Genomic DNA, 25,843 nt, shown 5'->3' with positions numbered 1-25,843 from the left:
GAATGTTCTTTGTTTACTACAAAATGGACCAAGAAAATATATTAAAAAAGTGTCCCATCTTCCCCTCCCTACTTTATCAGTTCTGTAATAATGCGGACCAGAAAAAAACGCATTGAGTAAAATGCAAAAAAATTCCCTTACTATTGAGAAGCATTTAGAAATATTTCCAAACCAATTAGGCTAAAGTTTTGCTTTTTTCGTTTTATATTGCCATTATAAAGTTACGCTGCGGTTGGTTTCAATTGTGTGGCGTTCCTTCATGCTTTACTGCACGCTTGCGACTTATTTTTAACACTTTTTTACCAAGAATAGACCGCGCATAGGGGAATACAAAAATACACTAGGTGTGTTAGTTCCTTTTAAGTTATCTGATTTTATTTGTAACAAAGTTGTCTTTTGTGTTATTTTGTAACTATGTGCATCGACACGGTCAAATATCATATGTTTATACCCTCGCGGATATACAATATTTTGTTCGCCTTAATTTGTTCAGTTACAATACATTTGTGTTTGCAAATTAAATTGCTAATTTTTACTTATACTGTAATTTTCGAAATTAATTTAAACGATACCTTTTTCGTAACAGAACAAATTTACTGTAAGGACCTCTTAACGCTATATTATCTTTATTTGTCTCTTTGATTACAGTAGCGAAGATTGAGAAATATCTTAAGCGAAAAAAACAAACAGGATATATAGCGAAAAAAACAGCAGTTGTAAAAACATGCTTACAGTCAAAATCATTTACATTTAATTAAAAAAATAAGCGTGGTCGCTACACCTAGAAAATTGTACAACCCATATACGCAGCGTGGTATTAAATGAAAATAAATATCCATGTTAAAAATGGGACACTTTTAGCACATAATATCCAAATATACTGATCGTGTTTTAAACATTCAACAACGGTCTATGGGAGTTGTGTAGATGCGGTTTTATATTTCTTTGAATTTTCTTTGTTTACTACCAAATGAGACAAGAAAATGGAATCAAACGTTGTCCCATCTTCCCCCACCCAACTATAATTTAGAAATCTTTTTTTCAACACTTTTGCAAAATTCTAATTAAGTTGTTGACGCTAAACCAACTAAGTGATAAAATCGTCCATAAAACAAACAACAACTCAGACCAGCATTTCGACACCACAAATAGCATTGGTTTTTCACGTTTTTCTTTTGATTCCATAACATCGGTTAAAGAAGGGATAATATTTATTCAACACGCGGTCTCTTATCGGTGCAAGCCGGCGCAATTGCGCTGCTTTTGCCAGAAATTTGCTTACACACTGCGGCCGCTGTACCGCGTTGCTTGAGCAATACGTTTTCGTTGGCTTAAAAACCGACCGCATTTTTCTCGGAAAGGGCCGAAGCGTGGCGAAGTTGTTTCTATTTACGAAAAACTGCGCGTCTTGCCGCGAAAAAACGCAAAAATAAAGCGCACGATTTTTGTCGGACAGTCACTGTCTTGTTTTTAAACTGCCTAAAATTTGCGCTGTGGTTTATGTTGACATAACGTGTATGCAAATGATAATTAAGGTAACAAGACACCACGTTGATCTATGTATTCCATCGATTACTAACCGGCCCCAGGCGTTAGCACTATCTTGCTATTATGTATTGTCTCGGACCAAATCGCGTTTCCAAGTTGTACTGGATACAGTGAGGGGGGTGGGACACCTTTTTATTCTATTTTCTCGTCCCATTCGGTAGTAAACAAACGATATTTAAAGAATTATAAAACCGTATCCTCGCGAGTCCTATAGAACGTTGTTAAATGTTTAAAACACGATCAGGATATTTAGATAATGTGTGCTTTAAAGGTGTCCCGTTTCCCCACATCCCGTTTCCCCACATCATACATATAAACTAGCATTTTTACATAAACGGTTATGTATAAAAATCTAATGAAATTGTGTTGTAAAAAAATATAGTAGGGTGGGGTGGGATAAGACATGTTTTTTTATGTCTTCGGGCGTCCCATTTGGTAGATAACAAAGAGTTTTTTTTACAGAATAGCTGTAGTCCCCGAGTCTAAAAAACGTTGTTAAGTGTTCGAATTAGGTTTAAGTGATTTAGGTGCTAACGGTATACCACCTTACCACACAGTACTATATGCCATAAAAATTTGCTGCAATTTTAGCAGTGTTATCATAATTTTAATTATTGAGACCACAAACAACAACTGTACGATGTTTTGATGTATAAAGTAGATATTTTAAACGCATAAGACTACTTAATTTATTGTTTGCAACTTATATATACAAACTGGACAAAATATACCTAGCGATTTTGCCGTGCAGTACAATGACGTCAAACGCAAGATTTTTGGCTGAGATAGCGAATTCGTAAACCTAGATGGTATGTAAGTGATATACGTACACTGCTTTTTTTCTACACAGTTCAAACGCCCATGTTTCGTATTGCATTTCTTTGAACTAGATTTTTTTGCGCTGTACTGTAGCCTTAATCCGCTCCGCCATAAGCGTTAGTAACGACCAGCGAATGTCACTGTTTTGTTGATTAAACACGACATCTCCGCATGCCAGTCGTGTTGTGGTTTTGACTTGATGACGTAAATCGAATACCACGGTTCGGCCAAAATGCAAAGCACTTAAATTATATTTGGATAAGCTTTACCTATCACAGCCGCATTGTACAACGGCGATTTAGATCAAAGTGTTTTCAAATTATAACACAGCATGTTTTGATTTAGGTATACTTATTACGTCACGGGTTGCATAATTTGGTATTACTGTTCTATATACTGCGGGGAAAGACAGGACACCTTTAGCACATAAAATCCAAATATCACGAAGATACGGTTTAATAATTCTTTGAATGTTCTTTGTTTACTACCAAATAGGACGAGAAAATTAAATGAATAGGTGTTTACCTTTTTTTTCACCCTAATATACGTTGTTTATAACTATCATCAAATGCGATTTCTTACTGAAGTACAGCGACTGTTTTTGTTAAAACCGAATAAAAATGCATTCAATATGCAGGTGAACTACAGACTGCAGAATTTGCACACCATAAACGGCCTTAAAACCATACCTTATTTTGGGGAGAAAACTTTTTGATAAAACATTATGCTTTTCTGTCGTTTTGAGGCCACGTATAGTTATCTGTCATTTGCAAGCATGGATATGGGCGTTTCATAGTCGTGAAGTCAGATGTCTAAATAAAGAACTGGCAAGCCTTGATGCAGGCGTACATGCATAAATAAGAATAAATAAATAAACAAGCCACCGCCGAATTCTGATCGTGCACAACCCCGCCTTTAACTGCAAAGTACGCCTAAGCTACTTCCAAGTCTGTGGTTTTTATACTTGTAATGACCTAAAAACAATTTTTCACGTATAGCAAAACTGCTTGTTGCAGAGATCTGCCTGTACAACCTAAATTGTCGCATTATGTTCAAACAATTGACATTATACACCGCATTTGAATATTTTTTATTCAAAATAGAAAAAAGTTTTGCAAAACGGCTTTTAAACAACGGTATAGGTTTTTGATCGGGTTTTAGGGCTACAAACTATGTATTTGTATGCGCATGGGCAAAAGGCCAAAAATGATAAAAAAAAATACTGTCCAGGAGCGTTTTGTTAAAATGTACTCGTTTGCCTTTATATTTAATGCTCATGTTTTTACAAGTTTTAGGTGTTTATGTGTTAAAACTAGTGGGGTATAGATCTGAATTTTCAAGCAATTATATTATTCCTTATTAAAAACTAGTCATTTCTCTGGTACGTTTGCTACTTGTTATACAATTTACAACGCCCGGTACAGTCGTGTTGTACAAAACCACTTTACACTCTTAGCGGACCACTGTACAGTTGTACCTGTTCGTCCGGTAATTGGCTTATTCAGTCCTACACTACTTAATAATCGTAATAGTTAATTAAGACACGTTTTTGGATGTAATTTTTTTATTTAAAACATTTCTTTGCCATGACGTCACGAGGATATACGACGTAGCAGCGCGCCACCTCGCGGCCACTCTGCCGATGCAACATAAAATCTTGATTCGAAAGTACACGTATACGTAACAAAATATTTGATCGTTCTACTGCAATAAGACACAGCCTATATTGAAGAGTGAATGCGAATTTGGCCACAAATGCGACCAGTAGCCGCAAAACAAAAGCAATACAAAATACGGAACATGTTAGTATAGGGAACTGGTTCGACGCTCGTTGAGACACCGAAGAGCCAACAACAAGCGTCAGTAAAGGGTGTTAGTGCGGAAAACAGCTTCTCAGATTCATCGCAGAGTATGCGAAAGTTTAGCAAGAGAACGAGGTAGCTTTGCAGCCGAACCTCGAGCCCTTTTGTCTGTTGCGGAAATGCAATACAAGCGAAAATAAAAAGAAATTAAATAAAAAGTAACAAAAACAATTTTGTTCGTAAAATCTTTACAGCTTAAAGAGAACAAAGATTTGCGCGTATAACTTGGGCGTTAGTGGAAAGTTTCAATGTAACGAGTAATATTCACAATGTTGGGCGGTGTTAGCATAAGGCATGATCGCACAGAGCCATTTGCAAGCGTGTAAAATTGATACTGTCAGAGTACGGACTTTTCATTAATCTTAATAAGCTGAAAAACCTGTTTTTTTTGCATAGGCTTTAGTATTGTATACCGATAACTGTGTATTGCACTGCTAGAGGCAGCGTACACGTTTGATTTTTTGGCGAAAGCACTGAACGCTAAGGCTTGGAAGAGATATATGATTGGTACAACAGGGAGTCGTGTAAGTGCAGTGGGCTCCACGATCGAAAAAGTAACAGGAAAGGCACGTTGGTGCTCAATAAATTTGTGAGTACTTGCAGTCACAGGCGCCGTACTGGCAGCCTAGTTTGTTGGTTAGCGAGTGCAAAAAGGCGAAAAACATGATACTTCCGCGGACTATCACGACGGTATGCGGTTAGTGCGTTAGTCCTTCGCTCTGTCATGGACATCAGTCCAAGTTATCACTTAGAAAGCAAATACTTGTGCTTCGCTTGTTTTCCTGAGATAAATATGGGAAGACCATGTCGCCAGACTGTTCTTCTTATGCCTGGTGTCGCTTCATGTGCAGCGACAGGTGGTCGGACCTCGAAAAGCACCTTCCGCACACCAAGCACTTAAATGGCTTGGCACCGGTGTGTTTACGCATATGACGCGTGAGCTCATCCGATCTAGCGAACCTCCAGTCACAGCCCTGCCAGTTGCAAGTGTACGGCTTTTCACCTAAAACAAAATTTCAAGTTGAAATAACTGTATAAGTTACAGCATTTTTATTGCTATCTTGGCATAAAGGTATAGTAGAGTGGGGTAAGATGAAACATGTTTTCATTTACTTGTCCGTCTCATAGTAGTTAACAAAGATTCACAGAATTATATAACCGTAGCTCTAAAACAGCGTTGTTACAAAACACGAATTCCTGTGTTAACAGTATCCCATTTACCCCATATTACCATGTACCCATTTATTTGTCAGGTGGTCTCTTTACTGGCGAGAAAACAACGCTAAGTTTCAGTCATGTCACTTTGGAATGTGCGCTTCAGCAAGTTTCTACCACGGCGGCGAAGCCATACGGCCGAATTTAAATCGTTTAGCCCATAGCTAATCACGTTTCAATTCATGACAATGCCACCGTATCGAGTTTTGACGTCATTGGCCGTTCTAAGCGACGTGAGATATATTATTTTGTTTTCTTTTACCGGTAAAGGTTCGCAATGGAGCGGGCACTTTTCCTGAAACACTAAAAAGGGACGACAGCCAAAATAATTCAATTGCTGGTAGAAAATGCACCGCCTACGCGATTCAATTGACAATAAAGAACATTCGAACCTTTTAATACCCATAGCTCTGGAGCAAGCAAGTTACAAACAGCGAAATGAGTCATTATAGGCTATCGTGTTTTCTTGTCCAAAACGCGAAAACAAGTCGAATTTCTGTCTCGCATTCAAAACCAGTTATTTGGGTTCCCAAATAACAGCATTCGACTGCCTACGCCCTTTGCGAAAAGCGATACTGTTGCTGTTTTTACCGTACACATCTGTGCACTTCTATATATTATTCTGAATTAAAACACCGTATAGTGAGAGTAATAACCAACATTGTCATTTCCAATACGTCTTCAATAGCCGATATTAACTTCTAATTACTAGGACAATAAACAGCGGTTTAAGGAAACTAAATTACGGTTATAACTAATTAAATCGAATCCAATTTGTAACAAAATCATGACCTTGAACCCGTATTAGTTTTACGGCATCCCCTTTAATGTGGGTTGGAATGAGCGCATATGTATGGTCCCTTTATACGCCACTGTTCGCCCAATTTATATTGCTTCACCCCGGAAACAGTGTGGAGACAGGGAGCCGCTTTTGTTACGACTATTGCGTAACCATAGCGACTCAATACCCAATTGAAGAGTTCATATGTAACAAAACCGAACTGTAGGTTTTGCCATATAATACTGTGTAGTAGGGTTTAAAATAAAGAGAACGAAAAAAGATCTTGTAAAATAACAAAACCGAACTGTAGGTTTTGCCGTAATACTTCGCACTAAGATTTAAGAAAAATAGAAGAAAAATGATATCATTTTCCCATCTCTTATATGTATTCGTGATACATTTATGTTTTTAAAAAGTTTTAAACGGATAATTCTTCTTACCGGTGTGTGTTCTTTGGTGAGCTTTCAGATGTGAGCTTTTGGTGTACGCCTTAGTGCAACCTATGCGGAAAAGTAAATTTAAAAGTCTCGTATTTTTAATTAAAACAGTCTATTTTAATGTGAATTTACTACGTTTGCAAAAATCTATGTTGTACTATTGAGCACTGTTAAAGTAATATTTTGGCTTAAACTTGAACTAATCATTAAGGATAACCATAAATAGCAGTCGTACTGCTCTCTCTGCTCGAGCAATTTGCGAAAATGCAATCATAACAGCGCATATAGGCGTTGGCGCAGTTCGTTAATTTCGGTGTTATTTTCCGAAAATCTCAGTTGCAAGTTTTTTCCGCGTACGGTCGGCGGGCATACCCAAAGTTTGCTTATCGCCCAGTAATCGGCAATGGCTCTGGCAAACACCTACTGCCAAAGGGAACGCGTGCTCACGATTTCCGCATATAGATTCGTCGCCCGCAGCGTAATGCGATCTGATGGCCTTAATGGAACTATGGCGCTTTTTTTTTCACAAAACTCATTTCGATCGGATAAAGTAAACGTAAACACGCAACGGTTATTTTTTCTTAAACAGCACCCTCCCAAATCAAATCTCTCAAAACTTGTTTGTTGCTCTCTTGAAAGTTATGCCACAGTTTCGCGATATTTATCTGTACACACTGCACGTCAGTTCAAATGTTTATATAATCTCTAAATTTAAATATTGTTTATCTTCGTAACGCCAGGGCAACATAAACAACAGCGCACCCGAACGCATCAATCTTAGCGGTATATGTTAAAGGTTACATAAACTTTAACCGTATACGTTAAGTTTCCGGGTTCCGTAAATCGCATCGAAAAATAGGTTCCGTCCCGTTTTCAGGTTATTTTTCAGCGCAGTTCTCCGCACGCAACATTTAAACGCATGGCTGAGTAACAGTTAGAACTACAACCCAACCTTGTAGTATGGTTCCCATTATAGGCCTAATAAAGTCTATCGACTGTCCAACCGCAACGATTACATTAGAGTCAGCATGGCAACGTTATTTCTGTTCGAAATTTTGTTTACTGTTGTTTTGGTGCATCGAACAGCCACTGAGTTGCAGTCGGGCGTAACATGAAAATAGTTTTTGGTTCAGTGAGTTTTGCCTACACAGCTCTCACGCCATTCTATTGGTTTTATCCCTGTTTTGACTGCCAAATTTTTAGTAATATGTCATTATTGAGTATAAATGTAATGAAAAAATGTAACTTGCTTTATCCTCGCGTGGCCGAAAACGACAGTCGTTATAACACGGGTGATCATACACCTCGTGCTAGTTTACGAGTTACCATGCATGTTACTTTGTGGGTATAAATATATATCATACCAGCGTGGGTGCATTTGTGAACTCTTTTCTTTTCGAGATCGGGATTGTTTCGTCTGCTGTACCTCGGCCTGTACGGAATTGTACCGTTCACTGCCAGTGGGTAGGGGGGTGGTACAGACATTGCCAAATATGGGTGATTTCTTCTGTGCAGTGGGATCTCGTGACTATGCCTGCGGTTCTCGCTGTTGTGATGCATATGGCTATGCTGGGTCATATGGTGGTGTACGGCAGGGCACTGTTGTTGGATTATTGTATCCGTTGAACTGGTTTCTAATATCGATGGGAAGTTGATTTGGCTCGGTGGGAATAAGGGTTGGGGGTTTCTGGTGTAGCTATTTGAGATGCCTGTCGTTCCACACGAATAAGCTGGGTTGTTAGCGGTGTATTGATCATCGGGGTATAACTTCTCAATTTTGGGTGCGATCATACCGTTCATGGGCATGAAACCGTCGTTCGTTGGCGTGCTGATTGCTCCAACCTCCGAACTGCATCTTCTAGCGTTAAAGGGGGACGGTGCGGGCTCGGAATACATCATCATGTTGCTGTCCCAGCTTCCTAATGGTTGGGTATTGACTTCAGTTTTGACTTGGTATTGCTTTGTATTAGCCATGTTCACTGGCGAGCATGGCTGTTGGGCCATCTGCACAGGCGGTGATCCAGGGTTAGGGGAAGTAGATGGAATAGAACATCTATCGGTTGTGAGACTAGTTGAACGTGTACGTTGGTACGCTTGCATCATGGACTCGTTTTCGTCGAGGTTTGTGATAGTAATGGACGGAAGAGATGCATGCCTTCTCTGGTCGTAGCATACCACTGACTCGGATTCGGAAGGGATCCTCGCTCGGGTATATTCTTCGTGGTGCATTTGTGGATAGGTGTGTGACGTCACGGGTGATGACGTCATTGTTGGTGAGGACGATGGGTGTAAGATGGCTTCTGAGTTTTTGATGAAACTCGAAACAGGAGGGATGTTTAGCATGTTGGGGCTTCCCGGTGGTGACGTCATACCTGCTGGTGACGTCATCGCGTTTTGTGGGATGACGTCATGCGTTGGTGACGTAGGTGAATTGTGGTAGTGGTGATTGTTTTGTTGCTTCACCACAACGTTGAAATTGACGTTAACGCAAGCTCCGTTGTTGGTATCTATGTTACTGTAGTTGTTCGTTTGTTGGTAAATGTTGTTCGAAGCGCTGTTTGCTTGGTAACCTGGAACAAAAGGTTGTTACGTATATTACACATAGCTCATTTAATTTTAAAATCTAATAAATGTTTACAGTTGATATTGTGCACGATTTCAAGAATGTAATTTTTTTCAAATATAAAAGGGAAATTTTCTTTAAAGTTTATAACAAAGTTATAAACTGACTTGTTTAATTGTTTAAAACACGATAAGGGAATATTGACGTCAGTTGCTAACGGGATGACATGTTATCTCATATTACTCTACGATTTTCCCACATTTTCTTCCAAAAAATGTGTAAATTTACCCTGAATTGGGAAATGAAAAAAGTTACAAACTGTCAAACTAACCTGGGCAATTGTTTCTAATTCCAGGGTTCAAAATATCGTGAATGTCTGATGCACTTTCTCGTCGGAAAATGTTCGGGTCGGATGAATACGTGGTTCGTGACGTCATTGGAGGCGGCATGATGACGTCACCGGTCTTTAAACTTGCCGAGTTGTCCAACTGCTGCTCGATGTAGAAATCGTTCATCGCGCACTAAAGAAAACCACTGGAGGTTAGCGTTTAGTAAAGTTTACGCTATTAAGTTTACTTTTGCCGAGGTATGGGGTATTTTTATGATAGAGTTGTTTGCTTTATAGCGAGCCCCAATGAGATAATTACGGATTGTTTGCACTGGGGACAGGCGAATGGATCGCGCCAAAACACCAGCAACGTTTGATAAATTACTAAACACCGACGTGTGTGTTTTGTTCGGAGCTTACGGACTGGTAGGGTCCTATTCTATGCCAGCCGTTTTAGAAGGACGGCAGTAAATCTGTTTAAATATCAATGTTTGCTCTGCCGGCAATATTATTGCGTTCACATCAAAGCTATACCACGGGAATGAATGGCGAAAGGGAAAAATGGTGGCGTGACCGCACGGGGCAAAGTAAATTGAAAACTTTTTTAAGAATCGTTGAAAATAGAACTCATGACACAAGCTATCGTATCAATGCTTTGTCGGCCAACACAATTCTAATGTGTTTGCGCGAAAATTAGCGGATGTGTACAACTGAAATTTAATTTTTCCGTTCCAACTTTTCAGGAGCAAATATTATATGTTTATGTGATCATTGGAGCGTAAAATCCGACGAGAATTGTCATAAAACAACTGTACTGTTGCGCAAGACAAATTGATGTTTTCTATTTATATTGTCCAGCTGAAAACGCTTTATAGGCTACAGCTGCTAAAGGCATGCCTGCCTAGGTGGTCTACTCCCATATGCGCTTTGTAGTTGATTAAATACGTTTCAGCGCGAAATGTTGGAACTGATTACGGCATGGAATGTAGCTCTTGCGTAGGCAGAGAAGTACGTCACATAAACTTGAAACTGTGTCTGTTCTTCACTTGTGAGTAAATAACGGGTTTCATGTACTTGGAGGAGAACGCAGCCATAAATTACGTGTCGTTAAAGCAAGCATCAAACGCGACATAAAACAACACTTAGCGTAGAAAGTTACCTCGCTCGTTAACAACGCGGTGTATAACAACGACATCTGCGGTTCCATGGTAAAACATGCACTAATGACTAAGCATTAGGCAGTTAGGCCAAATGAGCGGTTATTCGTTGCAGGTTAAATAGGTTCCAGCGCGGGTGTGTTTAAATTAAAGCATTTTTCATGATCAATCGCGCGATTTTTCCTCGTTATTTATCAATCTTTGTCGAGTTTTTTTCTTAAGTGGCACTCCACGCGTGTAAGCGGCCATACACAGCGCAAGTAGTTTGGACGAGGGGAACAGCAAAGGGGGCATACAACTATCATTAGCGAACAAGGCGCGCATTATTCCCCCTGCTCCGCAAAGCAACGTACAATGCTACCAACACGACTGCGCAACATACACTTACACAAGCCAGTGGAGATAAGGAAAACAAGAGCTACGTGTTTGGTCAGGCGGCGCTAAGCCTGCCGTACAGCACGCTCTGCTGCGTCCAGGCCTTCTGCTTTCTCTCCGTTGAAAGTTGTTTTCGACAGCAACTTGGATCTCGGTGCTTCAAGCAAGCATTGATGCTGGTACCGCCGTCATTTAGTCTAGATATCGACATGCGTTGCCCGTCATACAGAGCACCAACTGCGCATTCCGTAAACTGATATTTTCTGTACATTTTATGTCTTCAGCGTGCCCTCACTGGCAACGTCCCGGGGTAAAAGCCCGAATGTGAAACGAACGTAATTGTAAACGATGAAAGCTCGATAAGATAAGGTTCGTACCCGCTTATGTAAACTTCGTCTCATCCGCTTTAACCGCCGATATAGACTTGTGGAACACAATACACTTACTGTAACCAAACGTTTCTAGTGATTTAATACTTTCGTGAATCGGATTACAACGAATCATATTAAGTACAATGCACTGCGTTTATTCGCGTACAGATTTTTACTATAGCCGAGTTGGTTGCTTAATCAGATGTTAACGCTTACAGTTACGCGTACATTTTTGCCCTTGGCAATAACCGTGGCTGCCGTTAATCGTTTGAAACTTGGCAATCAAAAAGCCAGCAATCAGGGTATGGCCATGATATCTTGGCAAGCTTACTCTGGTCATTTCGGCAATAATTACCGACAACGTTCACAAAGCCGAAAGGACTTATAAGCAGTTACAAGCGACGGCAATTATCGCAGTTTAAAGTCGATATGGTTTCGCTCTGAGCGCCGCGCGAGAAAAACGATTATTTCGCCACAAGAGCGTATGTTTTCCACGAAACGCTTCTAGCTAACGGTAGTTGAGTGAAGGCTGCCGTTTCAAAACCTTCCATTTCTTAGACCATGATTACAGCTATGGTATGGAGTCAGTTGTGTAATAAGCGACTGTGGTACCTCGGTGTCTGGATTGATATATATGTGCTGTTATTAGCAGACCAACGCGACCAGTATTATATTTTACACTCACATAGCCAGATCTCGACCATGCTTTAAGCAGAAGATGCGGTTAGGACTTTTTTCCTGAAAGATACCGGGCACGTAATAAACGTGTTCCGGTGGTCGATGACTTGCGTTTCCCAGACTTCTTACAATTATGTGGTACAGCTTTAAGAATGACTTTTGATAGCACTTGTTGGGAAAAAGTCACACCAACGAATTTACACGCGGGTTCTTTTAAGATTTTCGAAATCCAATTTCCCTCATGCTTAAATTTACTTTCCTGTCTCAGAAAAAAACGGCGCGCTTTGATCTACGAGCTTCAAACAAATAACGGCCGTGACTAGCCACGCACCGCCACATGCGACTTTCATGTACACCTCAACAAACGAAAAACAACCTGCTCAATAAAAGCATTGCTCAAACCAGTTTCCGTGCCCTGTCGACTTAAAACATAGCAGGAAGCTACGGATTCGCTTCGGTTGCTTGTTACTGTTAACCAGTCCACTTTTAACCGCAAAAAAATAAAAGAAAAACATGACCACCGGTATGGCTACATTTTCCGTAATATTAAACTGACCCATAAAGATAATGTAAATCGTTTATATAGTAGGATGGGAGAAGATGGGACACCTTTTTATGCTACTTTCTCGTCCCATTTGGTAATAAACAGAATATTTAAACAATTATAAATAAAACCGCATCTTCAAGGCTCCCGTGTAGATCGTAATTTAATTGTTTAAAACACGATCAAGATATTTGGATATTATGTGGTAAAAGTGTCCCATCCTACCCCATCCAACTATATTGAAAAACATAGACCATGTGTCAGGATTCAACTACATATGGATACACAGTTACATAATGATGTAACTCGTAACGTAATTGCGAAAGTATGTAAAACGGTCTTTGAAGCGACGCCGTACTCTGTGTAATTTCGTTCAGTACGCTTGTTACAACCGTACGTGCCGAGCTTTCCACCCACCATATCATACTGCTACCATTCGCGCGGCGTAAACGTTCAATATCCCAGACAATAACAGGATAACGACTGTCGGAAGACGTTCTGTTTATCTTCGCTGAGTAATTTCCTAACCGATCACGCTTGGGTACCCTGCCTGGGTACCGCGCAAGGCACATGGGTTAACCCCTGCATAACCCATGACCCACCGTCGCCACGGCTCCGACATGCGACGTCGAGCTGCGAAACGCGACCCAATTTCAAACCGAATTTTATGGTCAAGTGGAAAAGGGGTGTTACGGCTTCTGTGCGTGCTGAATCTTAACTTTGAAATTCGAACTTGAGTTTATTTCACATTTATAGGTTACAGGACATAAATAGCTATAGTAGAATGGGGTAAGATGGGCCGTGTATTAATTATTTCGAAAGAAAGAAATATTAACATAACTAAACAAGCGTAACCGCAAAGAGCGTTGTTAATTGTTAAAATACGATCAAGAAATAAAGTTTTTTTTAGGTGCTAACGGTATACAGTATTAGATACAAATATTTTCGAAAAATGGTCCATTTATAACCAATTAAAATAGATTGGTTATTAAGTATACAGAGCCCTGCTGTTCTTTATGCATTAGTAAAATTTCTTTTTTATTCTTTATGGATGAAGGACCTGGGATTTAGGCCAGATTTTGGCCCATTATTGTCCCAACACCCGGAAAGCTTAATTCAGTTAAGTAATAGTAAAATGGTATATAAAAGTATAAAGTGCCCCATTGTTCTTTATATAATAGTATACCACCTACCTCAAAATTGTCAATTGATGCGTCTGAGATTGTGTTTTGTTCGAACGATAAAAACTCGGGCGAGGAGACGGGCGAGAATGACGACGCTTCGGAGACAGAAGCGGCCTGTTCTAAGGATCGGGCGGAGTAGAAATTCTCGGCGGGAAATTCGCTGCTGAAGTTCGGCGACGGGTAGTTCAGAGCCACGGCAGCAGCCATTTGCGTTCTTTCCTACGTGCGTGTAAGTTGCTTTGCACGGTTATCAAAGGAGGTGTCAGCTTGAACCTCTGCAAAATAAATAAAAAGATGAAAAAAAATTAAAAGTGACCAGTAATTGATACATTATAAAAAAAAATAATAAAATAATTTTCGCTAATAATTTTACTCTATGTGGCTTTTCCTATTAGCTGCTAATACATATCTTCACAACTGCCTAACTACCTCACGCTGTACGTATGATTGACAACTGTCGTCCTTGCTTACAGTCGACATGATATTTATATACTCCAGCCTGCACCCGGTCACAATACAATATATACGAGCGAAGTCAAACGGAGCGTTTAATTAAGCTCCACACTCTTTCCTTTCTCTGCTCGTCATTATATTTGTTGAGCTCTTACCGCAACCACTTAAACTGACACATGAGCAAATCAATCGCACCGGCATCAGGTATAGCTCCTATATAACACCGACAGTCCATGTCACCTTTGCAGTCGGAAAAAGGTGACCCGGAAAGCGTCGCTTGTGCCAACAAACCGAAAGCTCTGGAATACGGCCTTTTAACGCCGCTTTTTAAACTGTTTTACTCTTCGCTTAAAATAAGTCACTCTGGGTCAATTTTCCCGATAATTGAGCGGCGGATTTGAAAAAATGCATATTTTGGTATCAAATTTAAAGCGTGGCATAGCTTCTATATAGCTTTTATACCTTACCCAGAGTACAGTTTCAAATTAAACCACTGTACAATTACAAGCGTTTTAAACGAATTTTCGCGCTAAAGCACACACGCACGGGGCCGTAGCCACGTCGAAAATCTAAAGCTCTTTTGTCCCAAACCATTCAAATATTAGTTTTTTAACGACAGGTCTCCGCAAATCGCGAATTAAGGTACATTAAGACGTTGCGGACAATGAAATCGCGTTAGTTAATGTTTGCTAGAGATATTTTGTCGGAAAAACATATCTGTAAGAATAAAACAGGTCGTTTTATCTTTCAAAATGACAGTTTTTATTGAAGAAACTTAAAAAAAAACACGAAAAATAAAGAGATTTTTAAACTGTCCGAAAAAGCACAAAAACAAAAAAAAACTAAAATAATTTTTTTGGATAAGTTTTGTTTTCTTACCTTGCTTGCTTGAACAAGTGCAAAGGTTTTCACAAATAAACGATGTTTTTCGTTTCTGTCGTTTGAAATCTCGGCTTTTCGTCCGGGTCTTGATTCGCTTGTATATAGGAGTGTATTCGGCCGACGAATTGTCAGCTTCGTTGAAAAATATGGCGAAAATTCACTTCGTTTTTTGCCCTTCGGCAGTCGACTTTACAATGGCTTTGGCAAAAAGTGAGCCAAAAGCCGGTCTAAAAAGTTTTCTGTATAAACAAGAAACAAAAATTGGTCAATTTAAATTTTAAGTTGTTGTTAGAAAAAAACGTGGTTTAAGTCTGTACCCTGCTATAACAGTATATAACTAGTCAGTTTGCCAGCGCCAAAGCGAAATCCTATTACGTAGATTAAATCGTTCGGAGATGACTAGCTGTCAGAAATCGCGAGGTTAAAAAGTTCAAAAATATGACATCTTAAACACCATACAAATTATTCCAATCCCTATAATTCAATTCAAAGTCCAAACAACAAGGCCAATTAAGAACAAACATACCAAAACCGATTACATACGTCCTAACGTGGCTTTCACACCTTTGACCTTTTTGTACGTCAATACTTATTTAGATTTAGCCTGGTAATTAAACACGCCGCGTCGCCTACGATATTTATTCACAAGCAGACATGTAACTTTGCTGCTACCAGCTAGGCTACCGTAGCGCAACTGCCACGGATGCGTGAGCTAGGAACTCAAAATAAACTTGACGGGCAAAGCTCGGCGAAAGGAGAAAAGTGAGATAACTACTCCTTCATTCTCTCTTAACTTTTGTCCCTTTTTTCTTTCGCCTTTCGCACGAATTTCCAGCAAAATCAGCCAAGACTTTGAGCATTTTTTTGCAGTTTTTGTAAAAAACTTCTCACGCAAAAACTCGCTGTGAAATTTATATTAGCTGTAAAATACCCAGACTAAGCGCTGTACGGCTGTAATGTTTCAAGTTCAAAGCTGATTTTCTATATACACACCCTATTTTATAGATAGATTTCCTTGCACTATATTTAGTGTAGCTTTCTTATCAAGTCGACTTTTTATTCGTTTTGAGTCTCACGCACATTCCAAAAACTGGTTACGCTTAACTGCATTCTCTTTCGATTGTGACGTCACAAACGGCGAGTTCACGCTATATGTTATGTTGCTACGGTGCTGTATTCGCAAAGTAAAGTAACGTAAGTCCAATGCAAACACACGCCTGCCTTTGACCTTAGCTGCTGGGCTAAATTTTAACACAAGAATTCATATTACTGTATATGATAAGTTAAAATCTTACTGTGGTTTTAATATTATATACATACATATTTATTACTGGGGGTAAATTGGGAAACCGTTAGCACCTAAATACCTTATTTCCTGACTTTTTTGGTCAAATAACAACGCACTTTTAGAGTCCCAGGGTAACAATTATGTAAATATTTTTTGTTTACAATTAAACGGGACGATAAAAAAAGAATAAAAACACGTATTTATGTAATTTCTTACTTTATCCTCGCGTTGCCGGAAAACAACAGTCGTTAAACACAGGTCTCCCATCTTACCCCACATTTCCCATCCTACCCCATCCTATTAACTTTAGATTCCTAAACTGTCGTCAGTTGTTATTTCAATATTATATAAGGAACCTATAAATTTCCGTAACTTGCCCTGAGCTTATACTCGTATACAGATAATTGTATTTCTGGCAAACGGCATGGGAAAAATATAAAGGATAGACAAAATGAAACATATCTCATGTTTTGTAAGACAAAAATAGCTTTTTTATCTAAACAGAATATGAAAAGTGACAACAAGCTAATTTACATAATTATTTTTGTTCAATACCGGCACGATGTTTCGATGTACACTGTTAGATATATATACAGATAAAGTTTAAAATACAGTGGGTATTATTAGTAGACTATAAATTGCGTCAATTACTTGATTCAAACATTTTGTGTAAAGTTTCGGTATTAAATAAGTTTGATTGAACTTTTTTTAGAGTGATAGTTCAGTGTGCGTACAGGTTAAAACCGTATATATATAGGCTCTTTAAAATTCTATGTATATATGTTGTTATTATTACTAAAAACAAAATGCAAATGAAAATCGGGTTTACCTCAAAAGCCGTTACTTTTGGATCAATTAAGTTTTAAGTATTGCCAAATATGTGCATTTTCTGCGCTGTCCAGTCGGTATTTAACTTAATTCGCTGGGTTTGGCGTTAAAATTGCATTGATAGCCTATTAAGCCGAAAGACGTCATTATAAAAAGTGTAATTTAAAAGTGTCGTTTTTGAGCGTGAGAGCTTTTTTTCTATAAATACCGCATTACGATATACGGCTATATCGTCGCATATTTATCGCCAAGTATAATGTCTCGCTGCGTCAAAACGAATTAAAAATCTCACGTTTTTAAGTGACGTAACCATACATATTCAACCCGCAAAAGCTCTTCTCCAAACGGAGCCATTTGAAAGCATTGAACTTGAAAGTAATGTCGCCAACTTAATTTCGGTACAACTTCAAGTATGACGCTGTTTTCAACGCCCGAAAGGACGACAGAAAAAGTCTACGAGAATAGGACGTTCCTGTCACGATTTTTTAACGAACCGGATTAATTAGCAAACGTTGAAACGACAACGATAACCAATATTTCCGCTCTATAAACCGCCCGAAGGTTTTAACCTTAGAAAAGGAAGGCTTGGTTTGATATTTATAAGAGTTTCCAGCCAACGTTATAACTGATTTTCTATGTAATATTTTCATGGCATCTTTAGTAAACAATTAAAACTTGTTTTGCATCCCATAGTAGAGCGGGGAAGATGGGACATCCATTTATTTTATTTTCTTGTTCCATTTTGTCTATTTAATCTATTTTTCTGTCCCATTTGGTAGTAAACAAAAAACATTCACAAAATTATAGAACCGTATTCTCATAACTCCCATAGACCGTTGTCATTTGTTTATAAAACACTATCAGGATATTTGTATAGTATCTACTAAAGGTGTCCCGTCTCACCCCCACCCTACTGTATAGGTAGAAAAAACGCGTGCCGATACTAACAACGAGCGTATGGAAAGTAAAAGACGTGCATGCAATATTAGGTGTATCAAACCGCATACAAGTTTCTGTTAGATTTTGGTTGGTCGTTTTAATTAGCAAAAGCAATTACAACACGCTAGCTCTCACGCGATTTCGGTCTAATGCTGATGTGATAGTGTTGTTTTTTCGGCATTGCCTTAGCATATTTGTTCGTTGCGGTTCCTCGGCAATCACGTTTGCCTGCGATCGGCGAAACATTGGAGAAATATCATGACACGGTTCTGTCCAGATTGTCACGACCATTCTCGCTGAGAAGCTTTTCGGCAAAAATGCAGAATCATCTTGGATGTGAAGAATATTTTTCATCGCTCGTTTTTCGTCGCGGTTGCTTATCACCCACGGAATCGTAGATCGAACGGCAACGTTAGCAAAGTCCTATTGTATTGCAACAGATATCTAAGTGTTCGCTTAAAAATCGTGCGAGATTATAACAAAAGCACTCGGAACAATTATCATGCACAAAACTTTAACCCTATACTGCGGTTACCTATGCAGACCATATCAGATCAAACTTGAAACAAAAAGCATGTCAAACGCAATCCTTTCCTGTAGCGGCATGCAATTAACAAATCAATAATGGGACAAATAGTAGTGTGGGGGGAGATGGGACGCCGTATCCTTCTATTTTCTCATCGCATTTAGTAGTAAACACAGAAAATTTAAATATTTATAAAACAGTATCCTCACGACTCTCATAGACCGTTGTTACTTGTTTAAATTAAGTTATGTGTTAACGGTGTCCCATTTCCCCCCACCTTACTATAATATGCTAACGGTATCCCATCTTACCCCACTTGATTTTATGCTCCAGAAGTTCGTATTGCGTAACTTGATAAGGTAAACAATAATCAAGTAAAAACGGAACTGGATTCTAGAAATGTTTATTCACTCATCGTTGGGAAAATACCTGGTTTACTGCTTGTCATTCTACTACGTTTTTTTAACTTTCTCCTTACCGTTAATCATTTAGGGAACGACTGAGTCACATGTTGGAACTTTAACTTGCCGAATTAACCTTCGTACAGTGTGCATAGATGTATATTACGTTGGACAATCTGTTTTGTGTCATAGTACTGTGGGGTAAGGTGAAAACCTTTTAGAACATAATAACCAAATATCCTGATCGTATTTTAAACAATTAACAAGGGTATATGAAGTCGTGGGGATACGGTTTTAAAATTCTTTGAATCTTCTTTGTTTACTACCAAAATAAAATAAAAAAGGGCGTCCCATTTTCCCCACCCCACTATACAATATACAAAGCAGAGTTTTATCCCATATTATTACCGTTAAGTTCCACATTTGTTGATTGCGGTTTTAACAATTGACAACGTTCCTTGAGGACGTGAGGATACGGCTATTTAATTCTGTAAATATTCTGTGTTTAATACCAAATGGGACGACAAAAGAGAATGAAAACATGGACAATCTTACCCGACCTTACTATATACAATCAGAACTGAATTGACTTGAAGTGCTTATTTAACGTGTTTGGGGCAATCCATCATGCTCGTATTAATATGCGTAAGACATGCGAATGTGTACTTGCCTACGTGACTTCACAGTCAGGCCGTTCTACTAACACACCGGTCAATCCTCATTTCCCCTAACCACCGAAGATAATTTGAAAAGTTTTTTGGAGCTCTCACTTTTCTCGCGAGCGCTCGCTTCGCCAGCTAAGTTACTGGTATTGCTGATGTATTGTGTTTACGCCTGGTTACTACACACAGTACGAAAGTCCAATGCCATTGATAAAAGGATTGCGCCATTGTTGTTTGTCTAGTGTTAAAAATACAAAAGCGTAATCCGTTACACAGACGTACAAATACCAGCTACTTGACCTTAGCAAATGACGTTGAATTGAGTAAACTTGTTAAAGTAATGAGTGTTTGAACATAGGCGGCACTACGTTTCCAATTAGCGGCGTAGGGTAAAATCGATGTCGTTTTACGGTAGGTGTTAATCGGTTTAGCGGGAAAAAACGCTGAAAAAATGACGTAACTGATATTCGTGACTGCAGTAACCTTTATTCGAATTCTTATGTTGCCTGGCCAACGGGCAGGTAAAAATTAGGTGAAAGGCGATCACGAACACGACGAAACCGTAGCGGAAAGATTACGTGGCCTGTTGTTGCTATAACAACGCTGTCACGTGCCCCGGCTTGCGTGAGATCCAAAGGGACGTAAAAATAGAAAGCAAACACTCGCTCGCTTTGTTCGCCTCCATGCGTGGGCGACGCTCTGCTAACGGTCACTCAATCTGACATCGCATATCAAACTATTGTTCAACTATCACGCTACGACTGGTTAAAAAGTGACGCTAGAAAAAAATGCAAAATAATAATGAGAAAGACGTTTTCAAACCGTAACCAAATAGAATGCTTTTGAATGGGCTTATCACAAGTTGAGAAATGATTGGAAAAAGTGTCATCATCCAGACAATAATTTAAGAATAGAACTTACTAAGTGTTTGATTTACATGGTCATAAGACCTAGACATCGCATATGCTTAAAAACCGTAAATATTTGCACCCGGCACGCACGTTCTGGAAACCCCTGTTTTGTATCATATGTGTGTCGCAAATGTGTGTGGCAATTGATAAATATATGATGTACATTGTCTAGAATGCCGTCTTCTGATTTAGCATTATAAATCATCCATAAATTATTTTGATTTTTTAATTTTGCTTAACGTTTTTAAATTCGATAGAACACATAAAAAAAGTGTGCATAAACTTTCTTGCGATTTAGCATTTTAAAAACATCACTATTTTGCTTTTTTATATTTTGCCCCGTTTTATAAATTCATAATAAAATTCAATACAAAACATCACAAAACTGTGCATAAACTTTATAACAGTCACTTAATAAAACAATTAGGCTCAAAAACTAACCAGGATGTGCTAAAATACCCCAAAACCATATAATTAAAACGGCCAGAAAATCTTTTCAACAATTAAACTATTACTATAGTGTTGTTAGGTAAGATGGAACACCTTTAGCACATTATATCAAAGTATCTTGATCGTGTTTTAAACAATTAATAACGGTCTATGGGAGTCGTGGGGAGAAAAAATGGAATAAAAAGCTGTCCCATCTTTCCCCACCCTACTGTATTACTATAGATATGGTAGGTTGGGGGAAGATGGGACACCTTTTCATATTATTTTCTCGCCCAATTTGGTAGTAAACAAAGAAAATGCAAAGAATTATAAAAACGTATCTTCACGACTCCCCTAGAGCGTTGTTAATTGTTTAAAACACGATCTCTTCATTTAGATATTGTGTGCTTAAGGTGTCCCATCTTCCCCCACCCTACTGTATGTAAAATTTCCAGTGCATCACATTTTCTTGGTATAATATTTGCCCCAGCAGTGTAGTTAATAGAGCTTTAAATCTTCAAAGGAAATCTCTTTCGCTGCGGTTTACCGACTTAAAACTGCATTTGGTAGAAAATTTAATTTTCACCTTATATTGCATAAGAGAGCAAATACCACCACACGCAACAATGGACTTCAAAGTAAAATGCAGTTTGTCATAAGCAGAAAATAATTGTATTGGAAAATACACATAGAGCAAGGTAGGGAACAAATTTTCAACTATTTTACAGAAAAGTGTGAATTTTGAAACGTTTATATTCACGCGAAATTCCGTTTTACAATATTATAAAACTAAGGAATCGCATTTTTAGATTTTGCACAACATTTGCCGAAACTTGGTCATATAAGTTATTGATAATTAAAGAACATTTAGCGGGAAACATGAGCCTAAATAATGCCTTTACCAGTAAGGCCATGGCATGCAGATTTATAAGCTCTCAGTTGGGGCAAATGGTCTGTGACCTTCGTACTTTCATTTTCATAAAAATAATGAAATAATTTTTAAATTATAAAACTTTGCCCTATTGGACTGTCATTCTATTACGTCATAATGACCAAGCAAAACGTACAAGCGTCAAATATGTTTGCGTAACCACGCATAAATCGGTTAACAAAAGAACGTAGCGTCAATATTAGTTCGTAAAGATTTAGACAAACTTTTTTTGTTTATTCGATTTAAGTATGGACTAAAATTAGACCCGTATAAAGAAATCGGTTTGGTGACCGTTTCCGTGATTTTTGTGCGGTAAAATGGATTTTAGGGATGCTAAATAAATATATACACCTTTGCTTGGACGCCTATGTATTTTGTAGAAACTGTCTATATGTTTACGTATTTCGTGTTGTATGTGTGTTTTAGGTGTATAGGGTACTTTTTGTGTATTTACTCGTAAGCAAAAGTGTAAACACACGACTAAATTACATTTTTAATCTCCTAAAGAATAAGATAAGTCCGTAACGTGTGAAAGTGAAAAGAGAAAATGGAGTCAAAAGGAGAATTTTCCTTTCATTGTGAACGTTACGCCGTGTGCTTGTGTTTTAAAACCAATGTTTGCTTTTGAAACCCGTTCTCTTTAGGCCCCAAAGAGCCTTCAGCACGTTACCCCTTTGCAAAGCCTTGCGCAATATAAGATCCAGCAAAAGTGAAAAACCGTCGTCATGATTTATAATCATGAATGGCTTTCACTGAATAGTGCAAAAAAGGTGAAAGAAAATAAACCAAACAGTAACGTTTACATAAACGAACAAAGAAAGTGACTTAACCGAACTCTTTGAAGATATTTTCAGCCTTTTATTGAACAGTTGTTGAGATTCACGACTTCATTTAATTCTCCATACCTATTTTTCTTTCCCAATTACTTTTTAGTTGGCCATATGAAAACTCTATAGGTTTTACCCACTGCGGTGCGAACGCATAGAGAACAAATATAAAACTTCCTGCGACTCACACCTGAAGAGCTTTCGGATGTTTGCGTTATGTTGCGAATAAATACTTGCCCAGCTTCGTAGACCGCATCAAAGTATAACTTCATCACGGCAATGTGTTTTATCGACTAGATAGGAGCTTCAAGAGCCCGGAAGGCCCACAGGAAGCTATAAACGCAAAAGATAAGCCAATAACGCAACGACATCGTGGGTGGTATAGTCACACTGCCCCTAAATTTGACCAAAAACTTGAAGAATTTTAAGTAATTGATCCAAAAATCCGCTAAATTTGTGACCCTGTTATGAGTCACGTAAACCCCCTCAACAGTAGCACGCAAGCTATTTAACTGTAATTGAAATAAATGCACGGGTATATAGGGGTGGGTGAAGACGGGACAGCTGTAGAACAAAGTATCCAAATATCCTGACCGTGTTTTAAACAATTAACAACGGTCTATGGGAGTCGTGAGGATATGATTTCATAATTCTTTAAATGTTTTTTTGCTCAGTACCAAATGGGAATTGGATCACCTTTTTATTCTATTTTCTCGTCCCATTTGATAGTAAACAAAGAATATCCAAAGAATTATAAAACCGTATGCTCACGACTTCCATATACCGTTGTCAATTGTTAAAACACGATCAGAAAGTTTGGATATTATTTGTGCTAAAAGTGTCCCATCTCCCCTACCCCACTATACCTTAAATTCTAAATAAAAATTGCACATAAAAATAGTATGTATATTGATTTAGTGATGGTAAACATGACGTTTAAGTGTTACTTTAATTTAGGAGTTTATGGACTGAATATTTTTGGCTATTACGTAACTATAAAACGTTAAATGCCAGTCCAACAATAAGGAAGATACGTACCAGGTTAATAAAACGCCCCCGCACTTTTACATTGTTACTTGCAATTTAGTTAAATCACTACCGCAAAATAAATAGCGTTGGGTCATAAACCTATCACGCATAAGGTAACGTTTTATACGCTTGACGTTTTTTCCGCATTCTTTATTATGATGTAACAGAGCTGTCTGTTACGAAATAGCATTTCGAACTAAGGTCAGCTCAGTGTGCTTGCCTCAACCTATGTTTTTAAGTCAATTCTCCTGTTTTAAGGTTTTAAATATAAAACGTAACGGATTCACGCACTCGGGAACTCTGGTTTTACGTTTGGACTTGTATGGCGCCCACGCACGCAAATATGGGAGAATATAGTTTCCCAATAAAATTGACAGCTATACCTGTTTTACTTTCTAAAACTAGAATGTGATCCCTGTTTAATGTCAAGTCATGAAATTTTCTCTCAAAAGCGAGAACATTCGGAAAATTGGTATTGCGTAATCTACGACGCGTAAGCGTACACCCTTTTCAGTTAGCCTGATGGCTACAAACGGTACACCATTTTAAAATACAGTATTTAATTAGTTTTTTCATGACATTTATGGTTTTAGGTAAAGATACACAACTTAGCTGTTTGATTTTCAAACAGTGTAAAATCAGAATACACTAAACTTGTTGATTATCGTATGAATGTCTTATAACGGAACAAAACCCCTAAACCCCAAGTCTCGTACTGAAATGCCTCGCTCTATGACATCACGCATATAGAATAGAACATATGGGAGAAAATTGGACACATTTTTATTCTATTTTCTTGTCCCATTTGGTAGTAAACAAAGAACATTTAAAGTATTATAAAATCGTATATTCTCGCGACTTCCGTTGTTAATTGTGTAGAACAGTGCTCTTCAACCGGTGTGCACGGTGCACCAAAATATGCCAGGGGTGCACCAGTGCAAAAAGGTAGGCAAGGGTGCATCACAAACTTCAACAATTTTCAGCAATATTTTTTCATTTTAAATTTTTTAAACAATTTAGCCACTTTCCTACATTTTTTTATATGAATTGTATATCTTGCATCACTGGGAATTGTGAAACTTCATTAGTTTTACGTTAAAGCAATCAGGGGTGCAGGTCTGTATAAAAAGCAATAATTAATACCTCGAGAAACATGTACTATCGTACTGTTGTTTTGATCAATAAAACAGCCATCTGTTTGAATTGCTCTTGGCGATGCTATATTTTAAGGGGTTTACACGTGTATATGCGTTCTGGCAAATTGTTTTTGCATGACAGTCAGGCTAAGACCATTATCTATTGAATGTGTCGTATATTACGTGGATCTGTGTTTAACTTTTTATAAGCAACCCAGTTAGGCTGCTAGTTTAGTTTTGAGCGTAGGTTACATTTAAAGACAAAAACATGGGGCCCATATTTTACTCGATGTCAGACAAAAGGTGTTCTAAAAATGGTTAGAATTACGTGCTAAGAAATAAGTTTAAAGTCGTCAAAAGTCAAAAGTCGGGGCCAGTAAACAGTGTTTTATATTCAGATTTTAAAATATATGAATATGAGATTAAAGATGCTACTTTAAGCAAAAGATTAATATATATTTGAAATTCGCCATGTAGCTTTTTCGTGTTTGTTTGAATGGAAAAAATAACGTTTCTTTATCTTCCATACCTTGCAGTTATACCATACCGGTTTTAACAAAAAAAAAAAAAAATGCTCGCGTGCGACACCATGCGGTTACAAACATGTCTACGAAAATGAGTAACTCTAAAAAGACCATGTAAAACACCTTAAAGAGAATGCGATTTCACAAAACCGGCGTCGTTCTCGAATCACGTGGCGGGGGCATTATTTAGAAACCGTGGTATCTTTACATTACAT

The 25,843-nt window shown here is 38.3% G+C and overlaps 1 protein-coding gene across 1 annotated transcript; it reads right to left on the bottom strand.

Moving 5' to 3' along the window:
* Window positions 1-3,922: 3,922 nt before the first annotated feature.
* klf2 (zinc finger protein) lies at window positions 3,923-15,438 on the bottom strand. The gene is given in 6 exon segments (NM_001078283.1): window positions 3,923-5,232; window positions 6,666-6,725; window positions 8,027-9,232; window positions 9,557-9,746; window positions 13,872-14,137; window positions 15,195-15,438. Coding segments are annotated over 5 exon segments (1,833 nt in total). The 5' UTR covers window positions 14,070-14,137; window positions 15,195-15,438; the 3' UTR covers window positions 3,923-5,053.
* Between the last annotated feature and the right edge of the window lie 10,405 nt (window positions 15,439-25,843).

The sequence above is a fragment of the Ciona intestinalis genome, chromosome 14 (assembly GCF_000224145.3).
Source record: "Ciona intestinalis chromosome 14, KH, whole genome shotgun sequence".
NCBI classification, from domain to species: Eukaryota; Metazoa; Chordata; class Ascidiacea; order Phlebobranchia; family Cionidae; genus Ciona; species Ciona intestinalis.
The sequence above is the reverse complement of the archived record's forward strand: the minus strand, read 5'-3'. Positions and strand labels throughout refer to the sequence as shown.